Here is a 24123-nt window from a genome sequence, read left to right on the forward strand (position 1 = left end):
CTAATCAGTATAGTTATCAACTAAAGCGTTCATTGATTGATTAGCAGATGCAGTGACTTTTCTTTGGTTTTGAGGCTATTATAAGGAATGTTAAAGATGGCATTTCCTCCTTATAAAGAGAGGGAGCTCTTTTGCTTACAAAATTGAAAGTTGTCTTATATTTCCTTCAGGACATACACCTATGTTAAGATATGGCGGATAAGCAATTTATTAAAATGTGATTGAGTAATATGCTAAAACTTTACTTAAATTATGGGATAAAAGGTAGAAAGGCCATTCTTAGCTACCGTGGCTTGCCCATAGTCTTCTAAAAACAATAGCTGGTTATACTGTCACAAAAGGTAAGGGGAATGAGTCTTTGGCAACTCTGTAATATGAGCACAGGCAGATGTTAATGGTTTTATGCTGTTTTTAAATTGTTTTGTAATGATTGTTTTTAAAGGACTGATTTGTGAGTTTTATTTTTGTTGTTGTGCCGTTTGGATGAGGCGGTATATAAATGTAATAAACAAACAAATAAATGATTTATCAACTGAAATTATTTACGGGACTGACCCATCTTTATTGTGTAACATAAATAATGCCAGGATCTAGACCATTTTATATGCAGAGCATGTTACAGTAATCCAGCCATGACGTGACTAAGGCATGGGTAACTGTGGCCAGATCTGCCTTCTCGAGAAAGGGATGCAGCTAGCGCACTAGCTGAAGCCGTGCAAAGGCACCCCTGGCGACCACCTCCACCAGAGCTTCCAAAACCAGAGCCAGATCCAGTAATACCCCCAAGCTGTGTACTTGCCCCTTCAAGGGGAGTGCAACCCAATCTAGAACAGGTAGAATCACCTCATCCCAATTGGCTCTCCTACCAACATTACCAACATCTCCTATCAACATTACCTCCATCTTGTCTGGATTCAGTCTCAGTTTATTAGCCCACATCCAACCCATCATGGACTCCAATCCCCGATTCAGGACATCTTCCGCCTCCCTAGGATCAGGTGACAAGGAGAGATAGAGCTGAGTGTCATCTGCATATAGCTGACAACTCAGTCCAGGTCTCCGGATGACTTCTCCCAGCGACTTCATGTAAATGTTAAACAGCATGGGGGCCAAAACCGAACCCTGAGGGACCCCACAGGCCAATGGCCATGGGGCCAAGCAGGAGTCCCCCAGCACTACCTTCTGGACTCCAGTTCCCATACTCAAGAGGCAGCCCAGAAGGATACCATGGTTGATGCTATCGAATGCCACCGAGAGGTCCAGCAGAACCAACAGGGACGCACTCCCCTTGTCTAGTTCCCGGCGAAGGTCATAACACATCTCCTAGCCTGTCTTTGCTAATTCAGAAGGATGCTGCTAATATAGTATACATTGCCATCATATACATCTGCATTCTTTTGTATTCACTGTAGCTTTGGCTTGCAAACATGAGAATATATCATGGAAGGAGACAGAATAATACAGTTAACGCTTAGAAACAGAGGGTCTACTCATTGTTCATGAACTATAGATATAGTTTCACTAATTACTCAAATTCTTTCTTTAGGGATGTCAACTCATTAAAGATTTTTAAAAATCAATTAAGTATGCTGTTTCAATCAATTAATCAACCAGCTAGTTGTAGAACACAATTAATAACAGACTCTCAATACATTGCCAGCAAGCAGAAAATGCCCTTCACTGGCAATTGCTACACCTTCTCTCTCAGCCCCTCCTCCTTTTTTCCTCACAACATTGCTGTATTTTCTTCTTGCCCTCTTTGCACCAGCTGAGTTGGGCCGTACATTTACAATCCAGCAAATTCTTTTTTTCAGCAACTTTAATAAAATGCTAATTAAAAAAAAAAAGGAGTGGGACTGATACAGAGCAATGGGGGGGGGGAGTTAACAGAAAGGGGAATTGGCAAATCCTAGAAGACCCAATATGCAAGCACAGTAGCTGGCACTGTTTATTGTATGAATGAAATATTGTTACTTTTTAGCCCTAAGCTTATTTTAGTCAAGGAGATTAACACTGAAATTTCATCTGAACTTTGCGATATTCAATAAAATTCTACACGCCAAGCAAATTTCACTTACAGAAAGTTTTCCTCAGCAGGAACATGAAGAACAAGCACTGCAGATATTCATGATCCAAGATATTGTGATCCTGTTCAGGCCAGCTTGGACAATACTTTCCCCCTTGAATGGCACTGCATGACTAGGAAGTGGGGGAAGCACTGAGAGGACCCATCTTACTTTCTTTGCCAGACATCTAAACATCATCCCACTGCACAGCAAGGCACATCATCCAAACCACCACTCTACATGTGACCAAAATACTAGCATTTGGGTTGCATGTAGAGCGGTGGTTTGGACAAATTGCCCAGCCAGGTGAAAAAGAAATGTTGGGAGGAAAGATGTCAGGATGGGTGCACTCTTGACATGTCCCCCCTCTATCATATGAGCCAGTTTGTGAGGAGGGGACATCATCCAAATTGGCCCTTCACTTTCTACCAAATATATTATTACAACCTCTCCTTCCCAGCCTTCCGGTGCCTTATCCCATTCTTATTTATTAAGAAAAGCCACAAGTAGCAAATCTAAGTTTGCCTAACCATTTTTGTCTGCAGTTCACAACAGCTTACTCAGAAGATTTCTCCCCAATTCTCATTAAACATCAGCAGGAATATTCCAAAATATGAAGACTGTGGGATGCAGTTTTTGCCACTCTCTGCAGAATCAGATTATACCCAGAGGCCTCAGCATAGCTGGAGTGGTTGTTTACACATTACATGCACCTCATGTACGTGCCACACTTCTTCTTAAATAATAGTCACTGAGCACAATACCTTATTTTCCAACATGTTGAACATGACCAGAAAAATTCAGCTCTCTTACATTGAACCACATCCAAATTAAGTCTTTTTTCCTCACAAGCGGAATTGATTTTTTTTCATTGCTCACCAATTTACTGTGTAGCTCCTCTTTTAAGGCCTAGCTTATCAACTTAAGTGAGAAAGAGATGGAGAGATGTATTGGTTAGATATTTACCTGAAGGGTAGTGTTCATTCACTGGCCATCCATCCACCTGAAGAGTAGCATTGCCACCATTTCGGGTAAAGCGCACAACGTGGTATTTGCCATCATTTACTGGGGTGCTCTCCTCTTTGATAGAGATATCAACCGTACCAATGTTGAAAACTACTCCAATCTTGCCTTGTTCCTGTAAAGAAAAGAGCAAGAAAACATACAATTTGAATGCTTGAACGCTTCTAGCCTCAAGACCATGAAAACTTGGCAGAAACCCATGGACTCTAACACAAGTATTTAGAGAAGAGCTTCATAAATTGGACATTACTCATTCAGGCACTATAGACGGGCCTGCTCTGGTGAAGATGTTACATGTATTTGAAAACAGACAACTTCTTCAGTTGAATTTGATTATGAGATACTTTGGACCAATACAGAGTGTGCCATTTTTTACTGCTGTATGTCATCCATAAACATTGCTGTTAGCTGCCTTGTTCACTTGGTGATGAAAAAGAAAGAACACAATGACTAGCATCCTCTAAGACCAAGTTCCTTCTGAGGTGATAACCCTATGGTCTGGGCTATAGTACTTCTGATAGCAGGTGAGGAGGGCTCACCACGCAAAAAGGACCCTATGTAGAAAACGCAGGAAGAAGGTTTCCAGCCAAGTCCTCTTCCTGACATGCCAGTTTTCTGTGTGAAAGAAACTGTTTTGCCTAAAAGAGCATTTAGTCATGTGACTAAATACCTGTACTCTGAAATGGTATGGTCCAAACACAAGTTTATCATATAATTGAGAACTACGCTCAAGCATATAGGTAGCAGTAGTTATCTAATCCCCCACAATTATTGCTAGTGGCTAAATAGCACTGGGACATATGGCAGGGAGAGGTTTTACGAAATGATTTGAATGTAGAAATATGACTTGCATACCAGTTGTCTAGTTACTATGGAACTAAAGGGAAGCATCCTCTGGCCTTTTCTATTGGGCTGTGGCTAAACTGAACAGCAACACTGCAACAGTCAGCTTTTTGTAGCCAGAATTACTTACACAAGTGCTAACAGAAGAAACCTGAAAACTAGGGGGATGCACACAGAAAAGATTGGGCCACTGCTTCCTGTAAGAGAATCCCACTGCCCCTGCTCACGTCCAATTGGTTCTTTCATGCTACTGCATTATGCAATTGCCTTCAAACCACACTAGAAATGATAGGATGGAATATGTATGTCATCCATTGATTTTGTATGCCTCACACAAACCACAATGGTTGATTCAAATATGTGCTGGCCATTTCTAATCATATGAAGGGACAGAAATATGCTAGTGGAACCCCAGTAGCCTAGGAATAGGACTGTGCTTCAACTGGGATTACGCATTAGAAGGAAGTGGATTTAGAACTACTGATATTATAGACATGGACTTGTGAGGGGAAAGCTCACAAATATCTCAAGACCCGACAAACATCATAGGCCAATTATTTTGCTGTGCCTTCATTGATCACCAAATAATACATAATAAATAAATGCAATGGAGTAGACCTCTTTTTCCCTTCCTTGTTTCCTGATTCCAGCGTTTATTTTACTTTATTTATTTATTTTATTTTATTTCTATACTGTCTGACTCCAAAGGCTCTAGGTGGTTTACAAAAAGAAACACAATAAAAACAGAATAAAACCAACTATTAAACAATTAAAATTTAAAACATTCAAATAGTACCACAATTAAAAATTTTAAACAGCATTAAAAAAATTTAAAACCTTCAGAGATTGTTAAAAGCCTGGCTAAAAAAGTGTGTCTTAAGGGCTCTTTTAAAAGCTGGTAAAGATGTGAACCCACAAATGTCTATAGGGAGCGCATTCTATAGCCCAGGAGCGACTACAGAGAAGAACCATTTAGGGATGTCATCCTAAAGGCAACAGACTTTGCCTCCACTTACATTAAAAATGAAGATTATATTGTTCTTAGTCTAGAACGATTCAATGTTTAAAAGCTCCGGTCAGCCACATTTGCATGCACATACTTCTTCTCTACATTCCAAACATCAGAATAGTCATTCTGTGATCATATGAGCCTGTCTTAGTCTGTGTCAGATCATCTAGCTCAATATTATTGACACGGACAGGCAGTGGATCTCCAGGGCTTCAGATAGATCTTTTGCCAGCCCCATCTGGAGGTGCCAGGGATTAAATCATGATCTTCTGGATGCTCTTCCATGAACTACGGAGCCTCTCTAGAGTTTTGCTCATCTAACCTAACCCACTCCTTTAAACAAAGGAAGAGAAACCCCTTAAAACATGTCTCAAAATCATCTCACGAAAGCAACTGAAATAGTTTTTTGTCCCCTCCTTTCTCCTTCTCTTGAAATCACACACCAGTTCTTGTTGAATTGGATGTTTGCTCTCTTTGTAAAGTTTAGGACCACAGTGTTCAGGTGTAGCATCTTACAATATAGATGTTCCACAGCAGGAAAGTTAATTAACAACCATGTCGAACAGTTGATGCAATATGTCATCATTCTGAAGAACAACTAAAAGATTTTTCATTTGATTGGGAAAAGTAAAACATACCGGGGCTATCACACACACAGGCAAAACCGGGCTAAGGATGTCCAGCCCGTTTTCGCCTGTCCATAAGAACCGACAGGAGCCTTGCCACTCCAGCAGCAGCATGGTGTGGCAAACCCGGTAGGAAGCCCTGGATGTTAGCTAGGGTTAAGGGCATGAGCATGCCCTACTACTGGCTGAGTTGTAAACTTTTTGAGTTTTAAATTTCTAATTGCTGTTTAGATTTTTGAATCGCTGTAATTTCTGAATGTTTTTTAAAAAATAATTGCTGTAATAATCGCTTTTTTAATGGCTGTAAATGTGTTGGATTTTTAAAATTCTTGTCTTGTTTGTCTTTGTTTTAGTGAACTGCCTGGAACCTCTGGAGTCAGATGTATATAAATCAAATAAATAAACAAATAAATAAACTGAACGTGTGACTGTGCTGCACAACTCTGCATGGCACCTACACATGTGTAGCCCCCTGGTGTGCATTGGGAGGCTTCCCCGCCATGCACTCACATGGTGCATTATGGGGGCCTCCTGGCCTGCAAACGCCTGGGCAAGCGATCCACTCATCCAGCCAGAAGACAAGGATCGTCTGCAGGGGTGGTAAGCATATTAAAGCTTTTCCCCCTGCAGCGTGGAGCTCTTTCTCCCTGATTGTGAGAAAGGGCTCACTGTCTCTTTAGCTTTTGGGTCGTCTTGAGTAGGGGGCTTACCTGAATATGTTCTGGGAAAGGCTTTGGCTACAAAGCTTAGATAAAGGCTTGAGTGGATTTCCGAGAGTGTGAAGGGGCTACGTGGGATAAGCTTTTGAAACGGAAGCAAAATATGTGCAAGGTTTACCCCAGTCACAGCTTTTATCAAGATCTGATCAGTACCAATACTACAATATTACAGCAATCATCCTAGCAGTGAGTTCCCAGCAACTCAATTATTTATAAACTAGGGTAAAAATGTAGACTCAGCTCCCTGTGTTTGTTTGGATTCTACAACAGCTGTGAAACCCTTTGCTTCACGTCCCTTAACTCATTTCTAAGAGCAGAAGCTGAGCGAACAGCTTGATTACCCTCATCTCAGACATGGAGACAATCTCAGTTGCTATTCATCGGCCAATCACCTTCTACCAAGGAAATCCCTTCATGCCGTATTTATTCTTCATCAGCATAAACGTACTTACAAGTTGGTAAACTTTGACAAAAAGAAAGCATGCTCAAATGCACGGAAGGTCATATGATGCTTGAATAAAAACAGCTGTTTTCAAACAGCTGGCAAAGGCTTCATTTGTAAAAGGTCTCATTACTATTTCCCAAATGCAAAAGGGGGAAAATGCATCTCTTCTTTCATCAAGCAAGTATAGAAAGGATATGAAAGGCTGTCCGTATGATACACTAGTTAAAGCTGAATGCATACTGGATTGGCATAATTTTGCTATAATGCACTGCTTCATTTGGAACAGATACAATGTTAATCAATGACATGCATGATCTCCTAGAAAGAATTACTTAGGCCGTTGGCATGAAGCTGCTGTAGGGATGTTCAGACCCCCAATGAGAAATTCCATTTTTCCTTCAGAAACTCATTTGACTTCCCTTGGAGATTCTTGACTCTCTTTGGAGGTAACCCTGAAATTCACTTCAATTTTCACTTGTTTGAAATTTCAATGCCAGTCTTAGAAGCTAGCCAAAAACCAAAGACATGGGGTGATTTTTAAAAAAATGTTCCTTGATTTTATTTTTCCATGGAAGGTTTTCCATTTCTAACATATTTGAGATACAGTGAGGGAAATTTAATAAGGTGGAAGTGGCCTTTTTTTTTACTGTACAAATAGGTCAAACAACATACCAAATCAGATCACAATCTATTTAGGACAATAAGAAAATGTGTATAGTAATTTTTAAAGAGAAAAATAATGTAAAATATATGTAAATAAGGGGGATATTTTCTGGAGGGGGGGCAATTTAAAATTTTCCAGAAAGCCCACATCTCTGTCAAAACCTGACTACTACAATGAATATTTAGATATGGCTTTTCAACAAAGTTCTCAAAGTGGTTTACATAGAAAAATAAATAATAAAATAATAAATAAACACAGTAGCGGTAGCCAAAAACCAGTCCATTTATGTGAATTCTGCCAGGTACTTGAGAAACAGCTAACCAGGGGCGTAGCAAGGTCGGAGTGGGTCCAGAGACAAGATTTTAAAATGCCCCCTCCCCACTCACTGTAGCTCAACTCATGAAGTAAAGAAATCTTAAATGAGGCTGAATAGTGGTAAAAAAACCATAGTAAAATCTCTCTCTCTCTCTCTCTCTCTCTCTCTCTCTCTCTCTCTCTCTCTCCTAGGTACCACAATAGAACATCATCCTAAATTATTTTTTTAAAGCTTTTGTAAATTGTGGACGATGCGAGTAATTTAATGGTACTAGAGAAAGACATGCAGTTCTCGTAGCTCCAGGTCTTAACACTCACTCACATCAATTTTGGAGGATGAATACAACTGAAGGAAGCCCGGGCGAGTGCGCGGCTGGGGGAGTCAGTCACGTGACTTGCCTCTGGGGGGGCCCCCAAGGCATTGGGCCCTCAGACAACTATCTCCCCTTGCCCTATTATAGTTACGCCCCTGCAGCTATTGCAAGTAGTTAAGGCTATGTCAGCAATGGTCACATGAAAAGCCTCTCTGAAATGTCACTAGTGTTCCTTGAAACTCTTTTCAGCTTCTTTCAGAATTCCTCAGATGCTTCACGTGAGCAAAAACACACACTCCAACTGTGTTAAAACTTTTAAGATTGCCATCTTTAGGCAAAATATGGTGACCATCTAGGGATGTGTGCATCCCCACCACCAAGAAATTTTACTAGTTTTCTCAAGACTCTTCCATAGAAAACTCTCAAATCCTCTTTAGGCAAAATTTCAGTGACCGCTCTAAAATTAGTTGTCTGTTAACTGGATTTGCTACAAGCAACATTTTGCTACACTGTAATATAAACAGCAATCACAAAGGTGTTTTACTCTTTTTATGTTGCATAAACGTTCTTCATGAACTAAGGCTTCTCCTAACCTTGTGAGAAGGATGGAATATCTGAAAGGTATAATGTTTTACTGAAAAGACCTGAAGTTTAGATCTGATCTCAACATTTCTGGCAGTATAAGGATCTGGCTTCAGACCTTCACTACAACCAAACTCTACTGAAATCACATACTCAGAGAATAAAGCTTCTCTGAACTTGCGTCCTGCACTGTGCTGGAGTCTGCCTTCATTTCATGTGGCTGGTAACCACAGTCTGTGTCAGCAGTCTGCAGTTCTTCTGAAAGCTGAGCTCTCTACAATAGTGTTGAAACCTGCACAGAAGATACTTGGTTTCTAATCCTAGGCTCAGTCAGCTGTTCACTGTGTGAACTAGACTACGTCACTGTCTTTCATTCTGAGATTCCCATTTATATCAATAACAATGTTTGAGATGACCATAAGGTGCTTTCCATACTAAGAGCTGTGCTCTAGGGTCAGCTGAATCATGTTGCACAGTTTTTACTGGACTGTACTACTTGAAACAGCAGATAGGGAAAGTAATTTCAAATGTGTATGCTCTCCCATATAGAAGAACTCCACATACTTACAAAGCTAGGAAGAAAGCTTCTAACCTTTTCTGACATGCGAATTGTTGGTATGCAAGGATTTTGCTAGATGGGAAGCATTCAGACATGCAATTTCTCCCACTTTCAGTCTGAAGTGGTACAATTCAGCAAGAGCTGCCCCACATTTCTAGTGATCACATAGTTCAATTCTTCAAATTTGTTCTCTATCATTATTATTATAATATCAATATATTATTATTATATATAGAATACTTGTTTAAACCTACATTTGGAGCGTGTGCAGAGGGGCTTTTCAGATGAACAGCCCTCCTAGGCGATAAAGGGACATGTCAGGATGGATCTAGGATATATCTTCGAGAATATTATATTGGACACACTCCTGGTGCATCCCCTTTCTGATTGCATGAGCAGGGCCTGTATGACTAATTCATACAAGCAAGGTTCATTCATGCTGGCTTAGGGTCAGGAAGATTATTTTCTATGATGTTAGCATTCTGGCTTGAATTCTTGCAATTCCCTCCTCTAACCACGTTCCTGGTGCCACATGGATATGCTCATTTATGTAAAATGTTTATATTCCACTTTTCAGCCACCACTGGTACTCAGGATTGCTTGCAAAGGTTTTACACATTTTTAAACAAAAAGAATTACAACAAAAAATTGAAACCAAGGCAAAATGCAGGGGATAAAGCAGAAAGAAATCCCCAGCCCAGCCCTCAGATGGTCTACTGTTGTCACAACAAAGGGCTATGGTGAGAGCATGATCAGTACCTAATCTGCAGGGCACCCAATTCAAGCCCTACGATGCCTGACATGGACATCAGAAGTGGCCACTGGTGGCATTAAAAGGGTCACTTTCTTCCACATCTGCCTGCATACCTGCTGAGGTTATCAGTGGCAGCTCTGCTTCATGTCCTGCTACATTCTGAGATACAGTTGGTTGGGACATGGGACGGGGCTTTTTTAATCACAACAGATTTTGAACCCCATGGGAGACACAGTTGTCTCCCATTTTGTCATTGTTTCAATGAGTAATCAAAATTGTAGCCCCCTTCGGACACAACACCAAAAAGGAGGTAAACGTGCCAGAGGTTGGACTTTGTGATCACCCAAATGCGTGAAACCACAATTTTGTCACCCAATCTTGGGCTGATTTTTGACCCCAAACTGTAATTTGAACCTTCAATTTGTAGTGAGTTTTGCTGCGGAAAACTGAGGTTTGGAGGCGGCACCATGTTGTCTGAATTCTGCCATCGCTGTAACCTGGGTTCCATGCCCAAGCTGTTCCCACTACCATTGAGAGGCTGGCTCAGAGCAGTCCCCAAATGTGTCAGTTCTAGGGTGACCACGTTTCTTGCAGGCCGCCTCTCAAAGCTGATGCCCTACCCTCACTGCCTCCTTTCTCCTCCTGCCACTGCTTGGCAAAAGTGATGCCACGTCCCTACAGTTCCTTCATTTAAAAGGCCAAAAATGCTTTGGAGACAGCCAGCTTTCCCCTTTGTCTTTTGGACCTCCCCTGTTTCTTTGACAAAAAAGGATAGAATAATAAGATGGAGACCGCAGGATAGGTCTGAGAAAACTCTTCACTGTGGTGCTTGTTGCACACACACATTGATCCCCACTAACAATCTAATACTTGAATGCATTTTTGACACACACATCTCGATCACCCTCAGTTCCCCCAGCCTTCCTTTGTAAGGGACCTCTACCTCCATTCCTATAGGAAACATTGTGACAGCTTCCAACTGAATAGGTACTTGGGCAGGGAACCCGATCAGCTGCCTAACACCTGATCTAATACATCTGCTCGGTCTCCCATTCTGCTAAAGGTGTTCCATGCGTTGTCTGGCCGGGCAACACTACCATAGGTGTGTTCCATGGCCGGACATTACCTGTATATTTACTGTGGAATTGCAGGGTTCCCTATAATTGTATAGAGGGATGTCTGCAGATGTATAGCCTAGCCCCCTGTTTAGGAGGCATCCCTGACAGGTGTGGTAGAACGTGTTCCTGCAAAGGAACGGTAACTGTGAAAGGGACAAGCCTTTTTTGGAGTGGAGTGACCAGTATTCCCTTCATTCTTCCTTCCTTCCTAAGAACACCTTTCACTCTTTGTCAACCTAAAACAGAATGGATGTTTGTGTAGGGTGGGTGGGTGGGTGGGGGAGTCCCCAACAGGCATGGGTGGGATCGCAAGGTGCAGTCAATCTATCTTTAAACAGTTAAGGTGGGAAGAGAGGGGTCCAATCCTCTATTTCTGAGGGGTAGGGGGAGGAAGGGAGGCCCAAGTCTCTTCTTCCCTAACTGGTGAAGACAGTTTGTCTTTCCCCAGGGAGATGAAAAGAGGACCCCCACAAGGGGAATGCAGGGAGCCTCATAGTATTAAGTAAACAAACATTTTTCTGGCTGTTTATTGATAACCATGGCTGGCGAGTGGATTCCGCCAGGGAGATTTCCCTTGCTGCTCTCAGACTGCCTCCTAGTAGTGGAGTATGCTTCAGCACCAGGATAACTAATGGTGGGGAATCCCCACCACAGCCCTTTTAAATGCAGAGGCTGCAAACGAAGTGCAGAAAGCGCCACCCCCCTTCTTCAAAGTCTGGATACATAGAACATGGGTCACTCCTCCTGAGCCAAGGTGGTGGTGGGGGGGGGGCACATGGCTTCACAAGGTGCCATCTTTCCAGGCAGGTAACATCTCCTAGGAAACCCATCAGCAAATCATTTCCATGAGATTCACCCCACGCTCTGGGAGCACCTGAGCAGTTGTGTCATGGGGCATTTTCTGAAGCCCCATACCTTCTACCAGCAACCCAGCCAAGAAGCCACCAACCCCTAGCCTAAAGTTCTTAGTTGCCATTCTGTGTGTATCCCCAAAGATCCCACTGCTGTCTTGAAGTACCCCTTGCCATTCTGGGGTGTCAATAAATGTGTTTCTGCATGACTGTGTAACTTGGAAGTTCCTGAAAATGCAGTGGTGCAAGTGATGTGAGGAAGGGGTCAAAATGTCTTTGCACTACCGAAGGATGACAATGAAGACTGAAAAGCCATGATCGCAGTGAGCACACCCCCTCAAATATTGTGCACAGTGGTAGCCACATTACTGATACCCTGCCCACAGTCTGGCGATGTAGCTTGCTGGGATTCAGCCTCGGCAGACAAGGAAGAGGAAGGGCCTTCTCTGCCCAGAAGCTGGAGGTTGCCAGACCTCAGTTGCTCAACCATCTGCAGGATTATTCCTGACTTTGGAAATTAACCTCAGTTTCATCAACCCAAGGTTTCACGTTATGTCCAAAGACGGCCATAATTATCCCATTGAACCTTAAGCTTCCAATCACATCTTTCTTTCTAGTATGATGCTTTGTTCATTACTATGTAAAAATGTTCAATTTTAATTATTGTGTTGTATGCCACTGGGAGGGGAGCTTTTCAGAAGAAGAGTGGCTTATAAATATCAACACAAGAATGGATGGGAAGAGCTGAAGGTTTCAAGTTCCCTCCCTGGCTTCTCCAAGACAGGGCTGAAAGAGATTCCTGCTTGCAACCTTGGAGAAGCCACTGCCAGTCTACTGTCTGAGCTAGATAGACCAATGGACTGACTCTGTATACGACAGCTTCCTATGTTCCAATGATTGATGGATGGATAGATGGATGGATGGATACATCCCCAATCTCAAGTAATAATTTTGTCTTCGAAGTATGGAAAAGCAAGCTAACAATGCTACCAGAAGTGGCATTGTTTTGAACATAGGCAACCAGGAGAAAGAAAAAGCTCGCTCACCTAAAGAAAACATCACTTGCTTTGGGGAGGGCTTTAGTACCATCCATCCATCCATCCATCCATTCCTGGCAGGTGAAGCTGACAATAGCTGAACTGGCAGTTGGTGAAAACACACTCAGGCTTATATTTACAGGTGACGTCTGAACCCCTGCACAATGCTTTAAGTGCTAGGCAACTCGATTAAGATGGCCACCACAATTGCTGGATGTCTGAATAATGGCAGTGGATCTGTGATGCATCCTAATAGCTAATCTGAGCTGTCTGTATCGGCCTATAGTCTGGAGTGGGGAAATAAAGCACTCGCCTGGAAGAAATTCTATGAGGACAGACAATCTAGTGCCAGAGAGGATGGGTAAACATGCATATCATTTTGTCACAGGCCAATTAGCTGCAATATTGGAGGATAAAGAGGGTCAGGGGACAAGTGGCTTTTGACAAGATTCATCAATTGAAATTTGCTTTTGTAAGCTGCGCATTGGACTGCAAACTATTTTCAGCCCTTCTTCCTAAAGAAATTTATTGAGCTATGGAACTGGTAGTATAATTATATAAGGCATACTCCAAAGAATTCTACAGCAGAGAGAGGATGTAATGGGCTCTCAGTGTGGTTCAGCAGGACCACAGCTGGGCTATTGCATTCACTGCCAGACGTTTCATTAACAGACAGATATCAACAAACTAGGGGGGTCTGTGGAAAAATCAACAGAATGGTCAGGTGATTGAAGGGAATGATTTATAAAGAAAAATACAGCTACTTGAATGATCACAGCATATAATCAGTCCATTTCAGCAAACCAAACAGGTCAATCATTGCTTTTCAGGAAATTATATTTAAGGTCTTCTCTGAGAAGAGACATAGAATTTTTATTTAACAATGCATTTGTGAACATTATTATGATTAAAATTTATATCCTGCCCTTCCATCTTAGGAAGATGTGCAGGATACCTTACAGTCTCAAGAAATTTATAAAAGCACAAAAGACAAGGATAAACATTAAAAAATAATTCCGATAAGAAACAATTACAGCCCCGTCAGGTACTCTTACTCACATACAGGTGGTCATCTGTGGTTTCAGCAACCACGGTTTTGCATATCTAAGGTGAGGTCCTAAAGACCTGGTTTCCTTGTTCACAGGTGAAAAAATAGGTGAAAAATTCACCCACCCACAGCTTTAGGACCACTGGAAATTACTTCTGGAGTCATTTCCCATGGCATTTCTGATCCAAAGGCAGCATGGAGCCATTTTGTAGAGCTCTCTCTCTCTCTCTCTCTCCCCCCCCACCCCCCCAAAACACCCTCTGATTTTTCACACAAAAATTGGAAGAATTGGAGTTTTTTGAGAGGGACATTGCTGGGGACCTAGGGAGCAAGGTACAGTACTTTATTTCTCTTATTTATACCCCCCTCCACTTTTTTAGCCTTTGTGTGTGGATTCCCATAGGGGTAAGGTTTCTTTAGCCACAATTTCTGTATTCGCTTCCATAGGTATGAACGGAACCCATCATGAATAAGGAGGGCCTCTTATACAATTGAATGGCATACAGAACCAGCAATGTGCCAGGAAACACATTCCCATGCTAGACAAACACATCTTGTTAAGGCCAAATGGACCGCAACACAACAAAGAATATGTGTTGGAGCTAGAACTGCTGGTGATTTTTTTTCCTGAGTCAAGCTTGGAGAAGAACTTTGGAGGCTCATAAAAACCTAACTAAAACAAAAGCTGAACCTTTCAAGTCCCAAATTCTTTGGGCATGAGGCCATAGTTCAGTTGTAGAGCATCTGCTTAGCATGCCGGTGATCCCAGGTTCATTCCCTAGCATCTTCATGTAGGGCAGGGAAAGACTCTTGCCTGAAACCTCAGAGCACTGCAGCCAGACAGTGCAGACAATACTGAGCTAGATAAATCAAGGGTCAGATTTGATATATGGCAGCTTCCTATGTCCTCAAGCTCAGATCATAATCCAAAAGAGATGAATTCACCCTCCACACAGTTCCCCATTTCTTAAAGCAACCCTTCTTCAATCGACATCAGTCTATGAATTAAAATTATAACATACTAGAATGGAATCACAACAAAACTATATCTCTATATCTCTGAGGTGCATATGTTACCCGAGCTTTTCTGACCATGGTGAAAAACAAAGTTAGCCACCCTCCTCTGACTTGGGTCTTACTGTATGTGTAATTCCCACCCCCATTTTTTCTGTTGTTTTGTGAGGGGGGCTTTGGTGCTCAGTCCCACCTCCTTTTCATCTAGCTCTAAATATTCTAGAGTTAAGACATAAAACCCACAGTTCAAACAATGCTAAAAACAATATAAAAACAATTCAAAAATGTGTAAAATCAATTAAAATACCTTTAAAAACAACAACACTTTACAAGCCTTGGAAGGCTAGGCCAAATAAATAGGTTTTTAGTGCTCTCTTAAAAGGGATTTATATGTCCTTTCCCTGCTGAGGATGGACGGTCCATTCTTAAAAGGCATGACTGTGCTCAGCTTGCCCCCTTGAAGATTGTGGCCAATGGCTGCCACCCTATACAAGTTCTGAGGTAGGCAATCCAAACCAAGGGGGCCCCACTTGTGTGGGGCCCCCATACTTTCTGATTAATGATAGAACTTTTGCACAGTGAGCTCTTCCTCTCCAGGGGAGCCTTTGATGCACCAAAAGATAATTTGATGCTCCATGTGTCTGGGCGGGACTGTGTGGGTAGATTAGGGAAACACTGAGACCGGGGAAAGATCTTTACTCTCATTCAAATTTCCTGGTTTGGACCGCAGCCTCGATGATCAGTGATCACAGCAAAGTAGGGTCATCATACCAGGCAAACGCAAACATGCATATGTGCGAATGGACAACCAGACTGGCAGAGGGACTGCTTGGACTGCTTCATCACGACAGTTCCCAAGAGAGGGGAAAGTGTTTCTGGGGTACCCATCCTCGCGGCTTGATTGTATTGAGCAATCAGGTAGGGCAGCATCTGCCATCTGGCCTGCATGCCTGTCTCCATAGTTTTTCACTCACAAAAGAGAACAGTCCTTGGAAGAAGGGGCATCATCACACATTATTAATGATTCTGCAAGATCCCTTGTACTCCAGGATAGTTCTTCTCATGAGTAATGCCAGAGACTGCATACTTTTACCCAAGGGGAAGGGGCTCGGCCTCCCTTCCCCAACTTTCTTGTACCTAAATAAATAAATAAATAAAAGCAGAGCTATTCAGGAAGTCCTGGGTGGGGCGGCCTTTTAAAACCAACACTGGCTATCACTGCCCTGCCATTTGTTATCTTTGCAGCGTTCTAATCAGGTTGCCCGGTTTATAATGCCACCGCGACTCCATGTGCTTGTGAATATACTTATTTATTGATTTATTTTTGGTGAACAAAACACACAGTGCACATCCTTCCATACCCATCTCCTTTCTCTTCTGGTTGCCAGAGCGGGGAAACAAGACACACAGTGGAAAGCCGGCATCCCCCAATGTGAATCTTCCCTTTGGCAAGCCCAGTTATGAAAACCCAGTTATGGTGGTACTTGCTTTTGGACGTAATGCTGCCACCTGCAAACCTCAGGTTGGAGCAGCAAAACTCACTACAAACCCAAGGTTCAAACTGGAGTTTGGCAAGGGAAACCATGGGTTGCTTTTGCCACAAAACCACAGTTTCATGCATTTGGACATAAACAGATTCCAATCTCTGCCCCATTCAACATTCCATGTGAATGGGCTAGTGTTATCTGACTGCTGAGGGAGCCACAGAGTTTCAGCATTTTCTTCTGTGGAGACCATTAGACAGCTTTCCCCCTCAAATGTAGAAGGGGTGCCCTTTTACTCAAGCCTTCCTCCCCCACTCCACTGAGTTCTATTAGCTGTACACTCTGAGCCTGTGAGCCTTCCATCCCATTACTAAAATGGCAGCAGTTGTGTCTCTTCCTTGCAGATTTTTTGAACATCAACATACCTACAAGTCACCCCAAGTCTGCACATACCTCACACTTGGCTGCAGGTGCTTCAGTTTCTCTGTCCATATGAGCCCCAAGTTGCAGCACTTTCAGATATAGATATGCAACTCCCTTCCGAACATTACAAAGAGTATATGCCAGACCCACCACACAAGAACACGAAACCGGGCCATTAAAAATCCTGCATTTGTGTTATTACTTGCACATTTTCCTTTTCATTCAAGCACGTTATAACAGTTCAATTGAAGTTCCTTTTTCAGCCATCCTCTTTGTTTTTCAGTGAATTCAGAAATGGGCTACTAACTATGCATTGTAGTTTTCAGACTACACTGCTGCTCTAATAGCTAGTCTGGGCATCTCAGCATCTATTTTCACAACCCACTGAGAAAAACATCCATTCTGTACCATGCATTTCAGCTCATGAGAGAGTTTTTGGTAAGAAAGCTGTTGGCACAAGCAAAACGCTTGTATGAGCATTGGGGAGTTAATAGTGTCCCTGTGCTCATTATTAAATTTCTGATATATATTTTAATGTATGTTTGATTGTTAGCTTCCTCAGGCTTGTGGAAATGAGTAGTGTGCACGGAACTGGCACCTGCCAGTTCAAAGGGAGGTGGGGATATCTTTAAGGATGGGAGAGGAGAGGGTGTTCTTACCCCTCCCACTGTGTTTTCCCTCACCAGCGCTGTCTTTTATGGTCCAGCAGGGTGACAGCGTACCTCAGACAGTGCCTCCTTGGACTGGGGTGGCAAGGTGGTACGCTGCCGCCCCACCAGAACATTTTAAAAGACAGCACTGGTGGGGGAAACATGGAGGGAGGAGTAAGAGCACCCTCCCCCATCCTTAAAGATCCCCCCCACCTTTGAACTGGCCAAAATGCTGGACATTCAAACTGTAAAAGGGCCTCCAAACCAGTTCATGCACATCCCTAATGGAGATACATGGGGGGGGGATACATATAAATAAGGCTGCTGCTTCATAAGTGTCACTCAACTAATTCTTAGAACTCTCCTCCAAAAACTTCAAAACAAAAATACCATTAAAGCAAGAGAATTGTTCTTCATTTCCTGGGGGGAAATTCGCCTTTTAATCAGACCTGATTTTTAAAACATATACAGATACGCTTTGACCCAATGATAGATTTGGACAGAAAAGCGACTAATATATGCCACATTAAATCGGCTTTGAATTTTAGAAGGTTGGACATTTCCCAGAGAGTCAGAGAGACAAAGGTGACCTTTCTTTGACCTTGTCAGACAAACGTGACCGTAATATGGCTCACCACCTGCTCCAACCCCAGACTGTCAAGTTGTCCTGCCTGCCCAGTTGACTGGGAGAACTCATTTAAAGTAGATCAGGTCACTGGCATGAAATGCAAAGGGAGAGGAGAGATAAGAGTGATGAATGGCTCTAACTAGCTTTCAGTCCCGCTTGATGCAAGTGAAGGACAGGAGTGGTAACATATGCTGGCAAGAACACAGGATGAGGATAAGAAATGAGGCAAAGACGACAGCTTGAAGAAGGGTGTGCAAAGCAGGATAGTAATATAGGTAGCAAGCTTGTCTAACACACTGGTGACTTCACCTCCTCATCCCCTGTGTCTTTCCCTTTTGCTCAGAGGCCTGCATTCAGTTCCCAGTGTCCCGTGGTTATGTCCAGATTGGCAATAACGGCAACAGGAAACTGCTGCCGTACAGCTTCTATTTCTGTGTAGAAATCTGGAGCAGCTTGCTGGCTGAATGTGTGGCAGCTGGTGAGGCTGCGCTGGCAAGGGTCAAGTACCTCCTAAATGCCGCACGTGAGTGCCATGCCTGCTTTCCAAATCCCCTGTCCAGCTGCTGGCCTCACAGTTTGAATACTCAGGGGGAGGACGACAACAACATGCAGAGGTCGAATGATGACTTCATGGACAAATCATTCTGGTGTCCAGATTCCCTAAGCATTTGAATTCCCTTATTTTACTAAACTCCCCCAAAGTGTTACCTTTTCACCTCCCTCCAAAGGTGTTCTTCTCCCCAAACTGTTGAACAGCATTTCTCTCTGCATATTAAAAAGTATCCCCTATATGTGTGTGTGTGTGTGTGTTTGTGTGATCTCCCCCCCAAAGTGTCTTTCCTTTCCTCACACTTTTTTTTAAAGTGAGGAGTTGCTACTCAAGCTTTCCTTCTGTTTGCATCCCTGCATGCAAATCCACTCTAGGGGCCAAACTAAATGTTACAGTAAGGACATTATTGGCCCTTGCCTGATTGCTCCCCCTGGCACATGGCAACTAGCTCCTATGGGGAAAATTCAGATCAGGACTGTGGTGTGGGGATCAAATGATTAAGTCCCTTCTCCCTCATGCTGCACCCCCAATCCAGATCCCACTGCAGCTGTTCTCTAGGAAAAGAGCCCAGCATGTAAGGGCTTAATTTGTCACACATTAATAGCATGAAACCGAACCAACCCCAGCACACCATCCCTCCAGTGGCTGTTGCGGCAGTCTACCTTATTAGCCTACTTTCCTTAAGGGAAGGAAGCTTATGAGATCATTCAGCATTCTGTGTTTCTGTGTGTGTCCCCTGCCCCCATCAACTTCGCAAAGCCTGGACCAATTTGAACCAAAATGGGTAGAGTTGTAGGGACACCTCAACGGCATAGTTTGTGATGATGTAATCTACCCTGATTCAAGATGACAGACGCATAAACATTTAAGTTGCAATTGGGCTAACTTGTGAACTGCCTAACTGATTTGAACAAAATTTGCTACAGCTGTAGGGACACACACACAGGGATGCCTCAGTGGTGTAATTTGTTATGACATCATCGACCCCGAGTCAAGGTGGTGGATGTGTGAGGGTTTGAGGCACAAGTGGGCTAATTTGTGAACTGTTTAAGTGATTAAAAAACAATTGGTACAGTTGTAGTGAGTGATACATAGGGACACCTCAACAGCATAGTTTGTGATGATGTCATCCACCCCGATTCAATATGGTGGATGCGGTAACATTTTAGGCACAATTGGGCTAACTTGTAAACCGCCTGATTTATCCAAATTTGCTACAGGTGTAGGGACACATAGGGACGTGTCAAGGGTGTAGTTAGTAATGATGCCATCTACCCTGATTCAAGAGGGCAGATTCATGAACATTTGAGGTGCAAGTGGGCTAACTTGAGAACTGCCTAGCCAATTTGAACCAATTTGCTGCAGATGTAGGGGCACATAGGGATGGCTCAACACCGTAGTTTGTGATGATGTCCATCCACCCCAATTTAAGATGGTGGATGAGTTACACTGAAGCGGAGTAACTTGTGAGGATGATAATTACGAGGATTACAAATTGGGAAGAGGAAGAGGTGGAGTCGGGTCAGGGTTATGTTGTGGAGCCTTGGTCACAAGGCTCCAGAGGATGACAGGAGGAAGGAAGCCACAGTGTAGAGTTAGGGTTCTGGGTCTTCATTTTCACTTGATTCCAGGGCAGATTCACTTAGCTTATATTTTATTTCCCACCAACTTTGGGAGAATTTACTTCTAGGGGACACAATTCTTGGCTGCTTGGATGGGGTACCTAGGCTGAAGTTTTGAGATAAAAGGGATATAGTTGTTTTTAGAAGGTTGAAGATCCTTGTTGTAAGGGATGTTTTCCATTTGCACTAAAATAGTGTTCAGGCCAGTGCTACCAAATATTGCCTAGATAATTCCAATAGCTCTGAAATATGTTGCAGTCAATAATTTGCAGTTTTAAAAAACCTGTAAAACATTAAATCACATTTTAATACTTCCACAACCGTGACTTTCCTTTTTGTATAAACATGAGGTATGCCAATGAAGCAAATACTTTTTTTAAACTTATGAATGCTAATTAATAACCCATATCCGATTAGAAAACTTCTAGATTTGATTTCCCAAGCTAGCTATGCACAGAAAGGGTAATGAGTTATAATTGCTAATAATAATGGTGCTTTCACCCATGCAGTGCTATGGAACGTTTACCACATAAATTCTTCCTACATTCTCATGATATGGAAAAACATTATTATTCCCATTACATAGAAAAGGTTGTAAGTTTGAGAAATCTAATTATAAGATGCTCTTCATAACCTTAGGCCCAGGGTATTTAAGAGAATGTCTATTGAGATCATTCAGAGAGGTTCATCGGCAGTTGCCACCAACTTGTCTGGTGACTATACGAGGTCAGGCCATCTCTGTTGCCACCACATCTCTGATTTTTTTTAAAAAAGTCTCTAAAGACACATTTATTCACCCAAGCTTTTAACTAGACTTGTGGTTTTAAATTATTTTAAGGTTTTAATTCCTATTTTAATTTGTTTTACGTTGATGTAAGTCGCCCCAAGATGAAAGTACAAATATATGATTATGACAAATATATACACACCAACAACAAATATTTATAGACCACTTTTCAACAAATGTTTCCAAAGTGGTTTACATAGAGAAAAACAAACAAACAAACAAACAAACAAAGATGGAAAAGATGAAGATAAAAATAAGATGAGAATAAGATGAAGACCAAAAAAAAAGGTTCCAAAGAGGTTTACATAGATATAAATAAATACAGAAAATACATTAAATGGCTCCCTGTCCCCCAAAAGCTCACAATCTTACAACAAACATACGACAGACACCAGCAGCAGCCATTGGAGGGATGCTTTGCTGGGACTGGATAGGGCCAGATGCTCTTCCCCTGCTAAATAAAGAGAATCACCACTTTAATAAGTTGCTCTGTTGTTCAGTTAACAAACAAATAAATCTAGACATGACTGAGATCACTTCCTAAATTAAGCCCATGAGTCCATAAGTTAAGTCCACACTTAAACATCAGATTCATAGGTGTTAGGACCAACCTGTGAACTACCCCAGTACTCAAATGCATGTAGTAAGTGAAAACACAGACTCTGAAGGTTGCATTCACACTCTTTTTACTCTCTCTTTAAAACAAGTGAATTTTCTTTGTACAAAATGGAATCAATGGTATTTTGAAAATCCTTTACATCCAGAAAAAGTAGGTGCACAAGAATGGTATTGGAGGTGAACCTGAGGAGTATACCTGCCCTCTTGCTAAGTGACAATCAGAGATCTATTCTCATAAGAGATGGCAACCCCAAGGAAGCTGGGAGGACAGAAGTGGTGAACACAGGCTGCAGTTTGTGAGGATGCAAGGAAGAGCAAGCAAGAAGTGGATGTTGACTGAGAGCCATCCAAGTCAGGGCGGCAGTCAAGCTGCATGCCTCGAAGCTGAACTGGGGAGGAGGTAGAACCACAAAGAGATGAGGCCATATCTCAGTGGTAGAGCAACTACTTTGCATGCGGACGGTCTCATAAAAAGAGCCCTACTGGATCAGGCTCAAGGCCCATCTAGCCCAGCACCCTGTTTCACACAGTGGCCCACCAGATACCTTGGGAAGCCACAGAATGAGGAGATGAAGGTCTTAACCCTCTCTTGCTGCCACTCTGCAACCAGGATTTGGAGGCATCTCCGGGTAAGGCTGGAAAAGACTCTTGTCTGCAACTTAGGTGAGCTACTGCCAGTCAGAGTAGAAAATACTGAGCTAGATGGGCCAATAGTCTGACTCGGTCTAAGGGAACTACCAGGCGCGGCCCATGAACATGCCTCCAGGCGGGGGGCAGAGGGCAGCTCCTTTAAGTGTAAACGGAGCTGGTGCTCCTTGCCGCCCAGCAGCCCCCGCAGCGGGGAATCGCCTCCGCCACGCACCTGGCTCCCACAGAGGTGAGCCCCTTCCAGCGGCCAGGTAAGTGGCGGAGGCGATTCCCCACCATGCGGGCTGCTGGGTGGCATTGAGCACCGGCTCCATTTAAACTTAAAGAAGCTGCCTGTCGCTGCCCCCCGCCCCCCGCAGGAGGCGCATGCATGGGCTGCACCTGGGAGCCACCTATGAAATACATGTAGAGAGGAGAGCTGGTCCTGTGGTAGCAAGCATGACTTGTCCCCACAGCTAAGCAGGGTCTGCCCTGGTTGCATATGAATGGGAGACTTGATGTGTGAGCACTGCAAGATATTCCCCTCAGGGGATGGAGCTGCTCTGGGAAGAGCAGAAGGTTTCTGGGCGGCAAGTTCCCTCTCTGGCTTCTCCAAGATAGGGCTGAGAGAGATTCCTGCCTGCAACCTTGGAGAAGCTGCTGCCAGTCTTTGAAGACAATACTGAGCTAGATAGACCAATGGTCTGACTCAGTATATGGCAGCTTCCTATGTATTCTCCCATTCAAATGAAAACCAGGATGGACCCTGCTTAGCAAAGGGGACAATTCATGCGTGCTACCACAAGATCAGCTCTCTATGGGAACAGTCATCCACACAAATACATAGACATAAACAAGAGCTCTTGTTTTTTAGTATTGCCATGGACGTCTTTCCCACTGAATGCTGGAGAAGCCTGCCCAGTGAGCCAGCTTGTTGGTATAATGACATGATTCTTGCTTTGAGTGCAAGAAGTTCTGGGTTCATTTCTTGAAGGAGGACTATAGCTCCGTGAAAGAGCATCTGCTTTGCAGACAGAAGCTCCTGGGTTCAATCTCTGCAATGCCAAGTGCAGCAGGGGACTACCCATCTGAACCCCTGGGGAAAACATCTACTTCAGTATTGTCTACTATGTAGACAATACTGATGTAGATGGGCCAACGGTCAAACTGAGTATAAGGCAGCTTCCTACATAATCTATTAGGTAGGCCTGTCCTCACAGGTTAAATTGAAGTTGGGGAGTCCATGACGACGAAATATTGTGTCCTCTCCCCCACCAAGTATGATACCTTCCATTCTAGCAGGTCTATGGGGACAGAAGATAGAAGCTGCCAGAAGCTAACTGTTAAGGGGCTGGATGACATTACTACAGAATCCTTGCTGTCAATTGAGCCAATAGGAACATCTCAATCAGTGGTTTCATCTGCTAGTACTTACTTGTCCTTCACTGATGGATAGGAGGGGAGGCACTGGGGCCTCATCCCCTGAGCATTGTTGACAGGACTGCTGCCTATAGTCTGAACTCTTACAGAAAGGAAATAATCGCGTCAAGATGCATAGTGGCAGTAATTGCATCTCTCATGGAAGCAGAAACTGTTTTTGTGGCAGTTCATCACATTTCAAGCTACTCCACAGGTTATTTATGTCAGCGTGAAGTACAATCACTTCTCATTTAATTGCTCCTCCCACGTACAGTGCCATCATTCTTTCGAATGGAGAATTCAGATGATTGAATGCTTATCAGCCCAG

The 24123-nt window shown here is 43.0% G+C and overlaps 1 protein-coding gene across 50 annotated transcripts in view; it reads right to left on the reverse strand.

Annotated features, from left to right (window-relative positions):
• NRXN3 (neurexin 3) overlaps positions 1–24123 on the reverse strand; it is a 1829497-nt gene that overhangs the window by 267718 nt on the left and 1537656 nt on the right. For all 50 annotated transcript variants that reach the window (XR_008306051.1, XR_008306106.1, XR_008306104.1 and 47 more), the window contains one exon: positions 3033–3204. Coding sequence is in view for 45 of the 50 variants with exons in the window: in XM_053245247.1 (XP_053101222.1) it covers positions 3033–3204 (172 nt within the window). In the remaining 5 variants the exon portion in view is untranslated. The remainder of the gene's footprint in view (positions 1–3032; positions 3205–24123) is intronic.

This window comes from Hemicordylus capensis, chromosome 1 (genome assembly GCF_027244095.1).
Source record: "Hemicordylus capensis ecotype Gifberg chromosome 1, rHemCap1.1.pri, whole genome shotgun sequence".
Lineage (NCBI taxonomy): Eukaryota > Metazoa > Chordata > Lepidosauria > Squamata > Cordylidae > Hemicordylus > Hemicordylus capensis.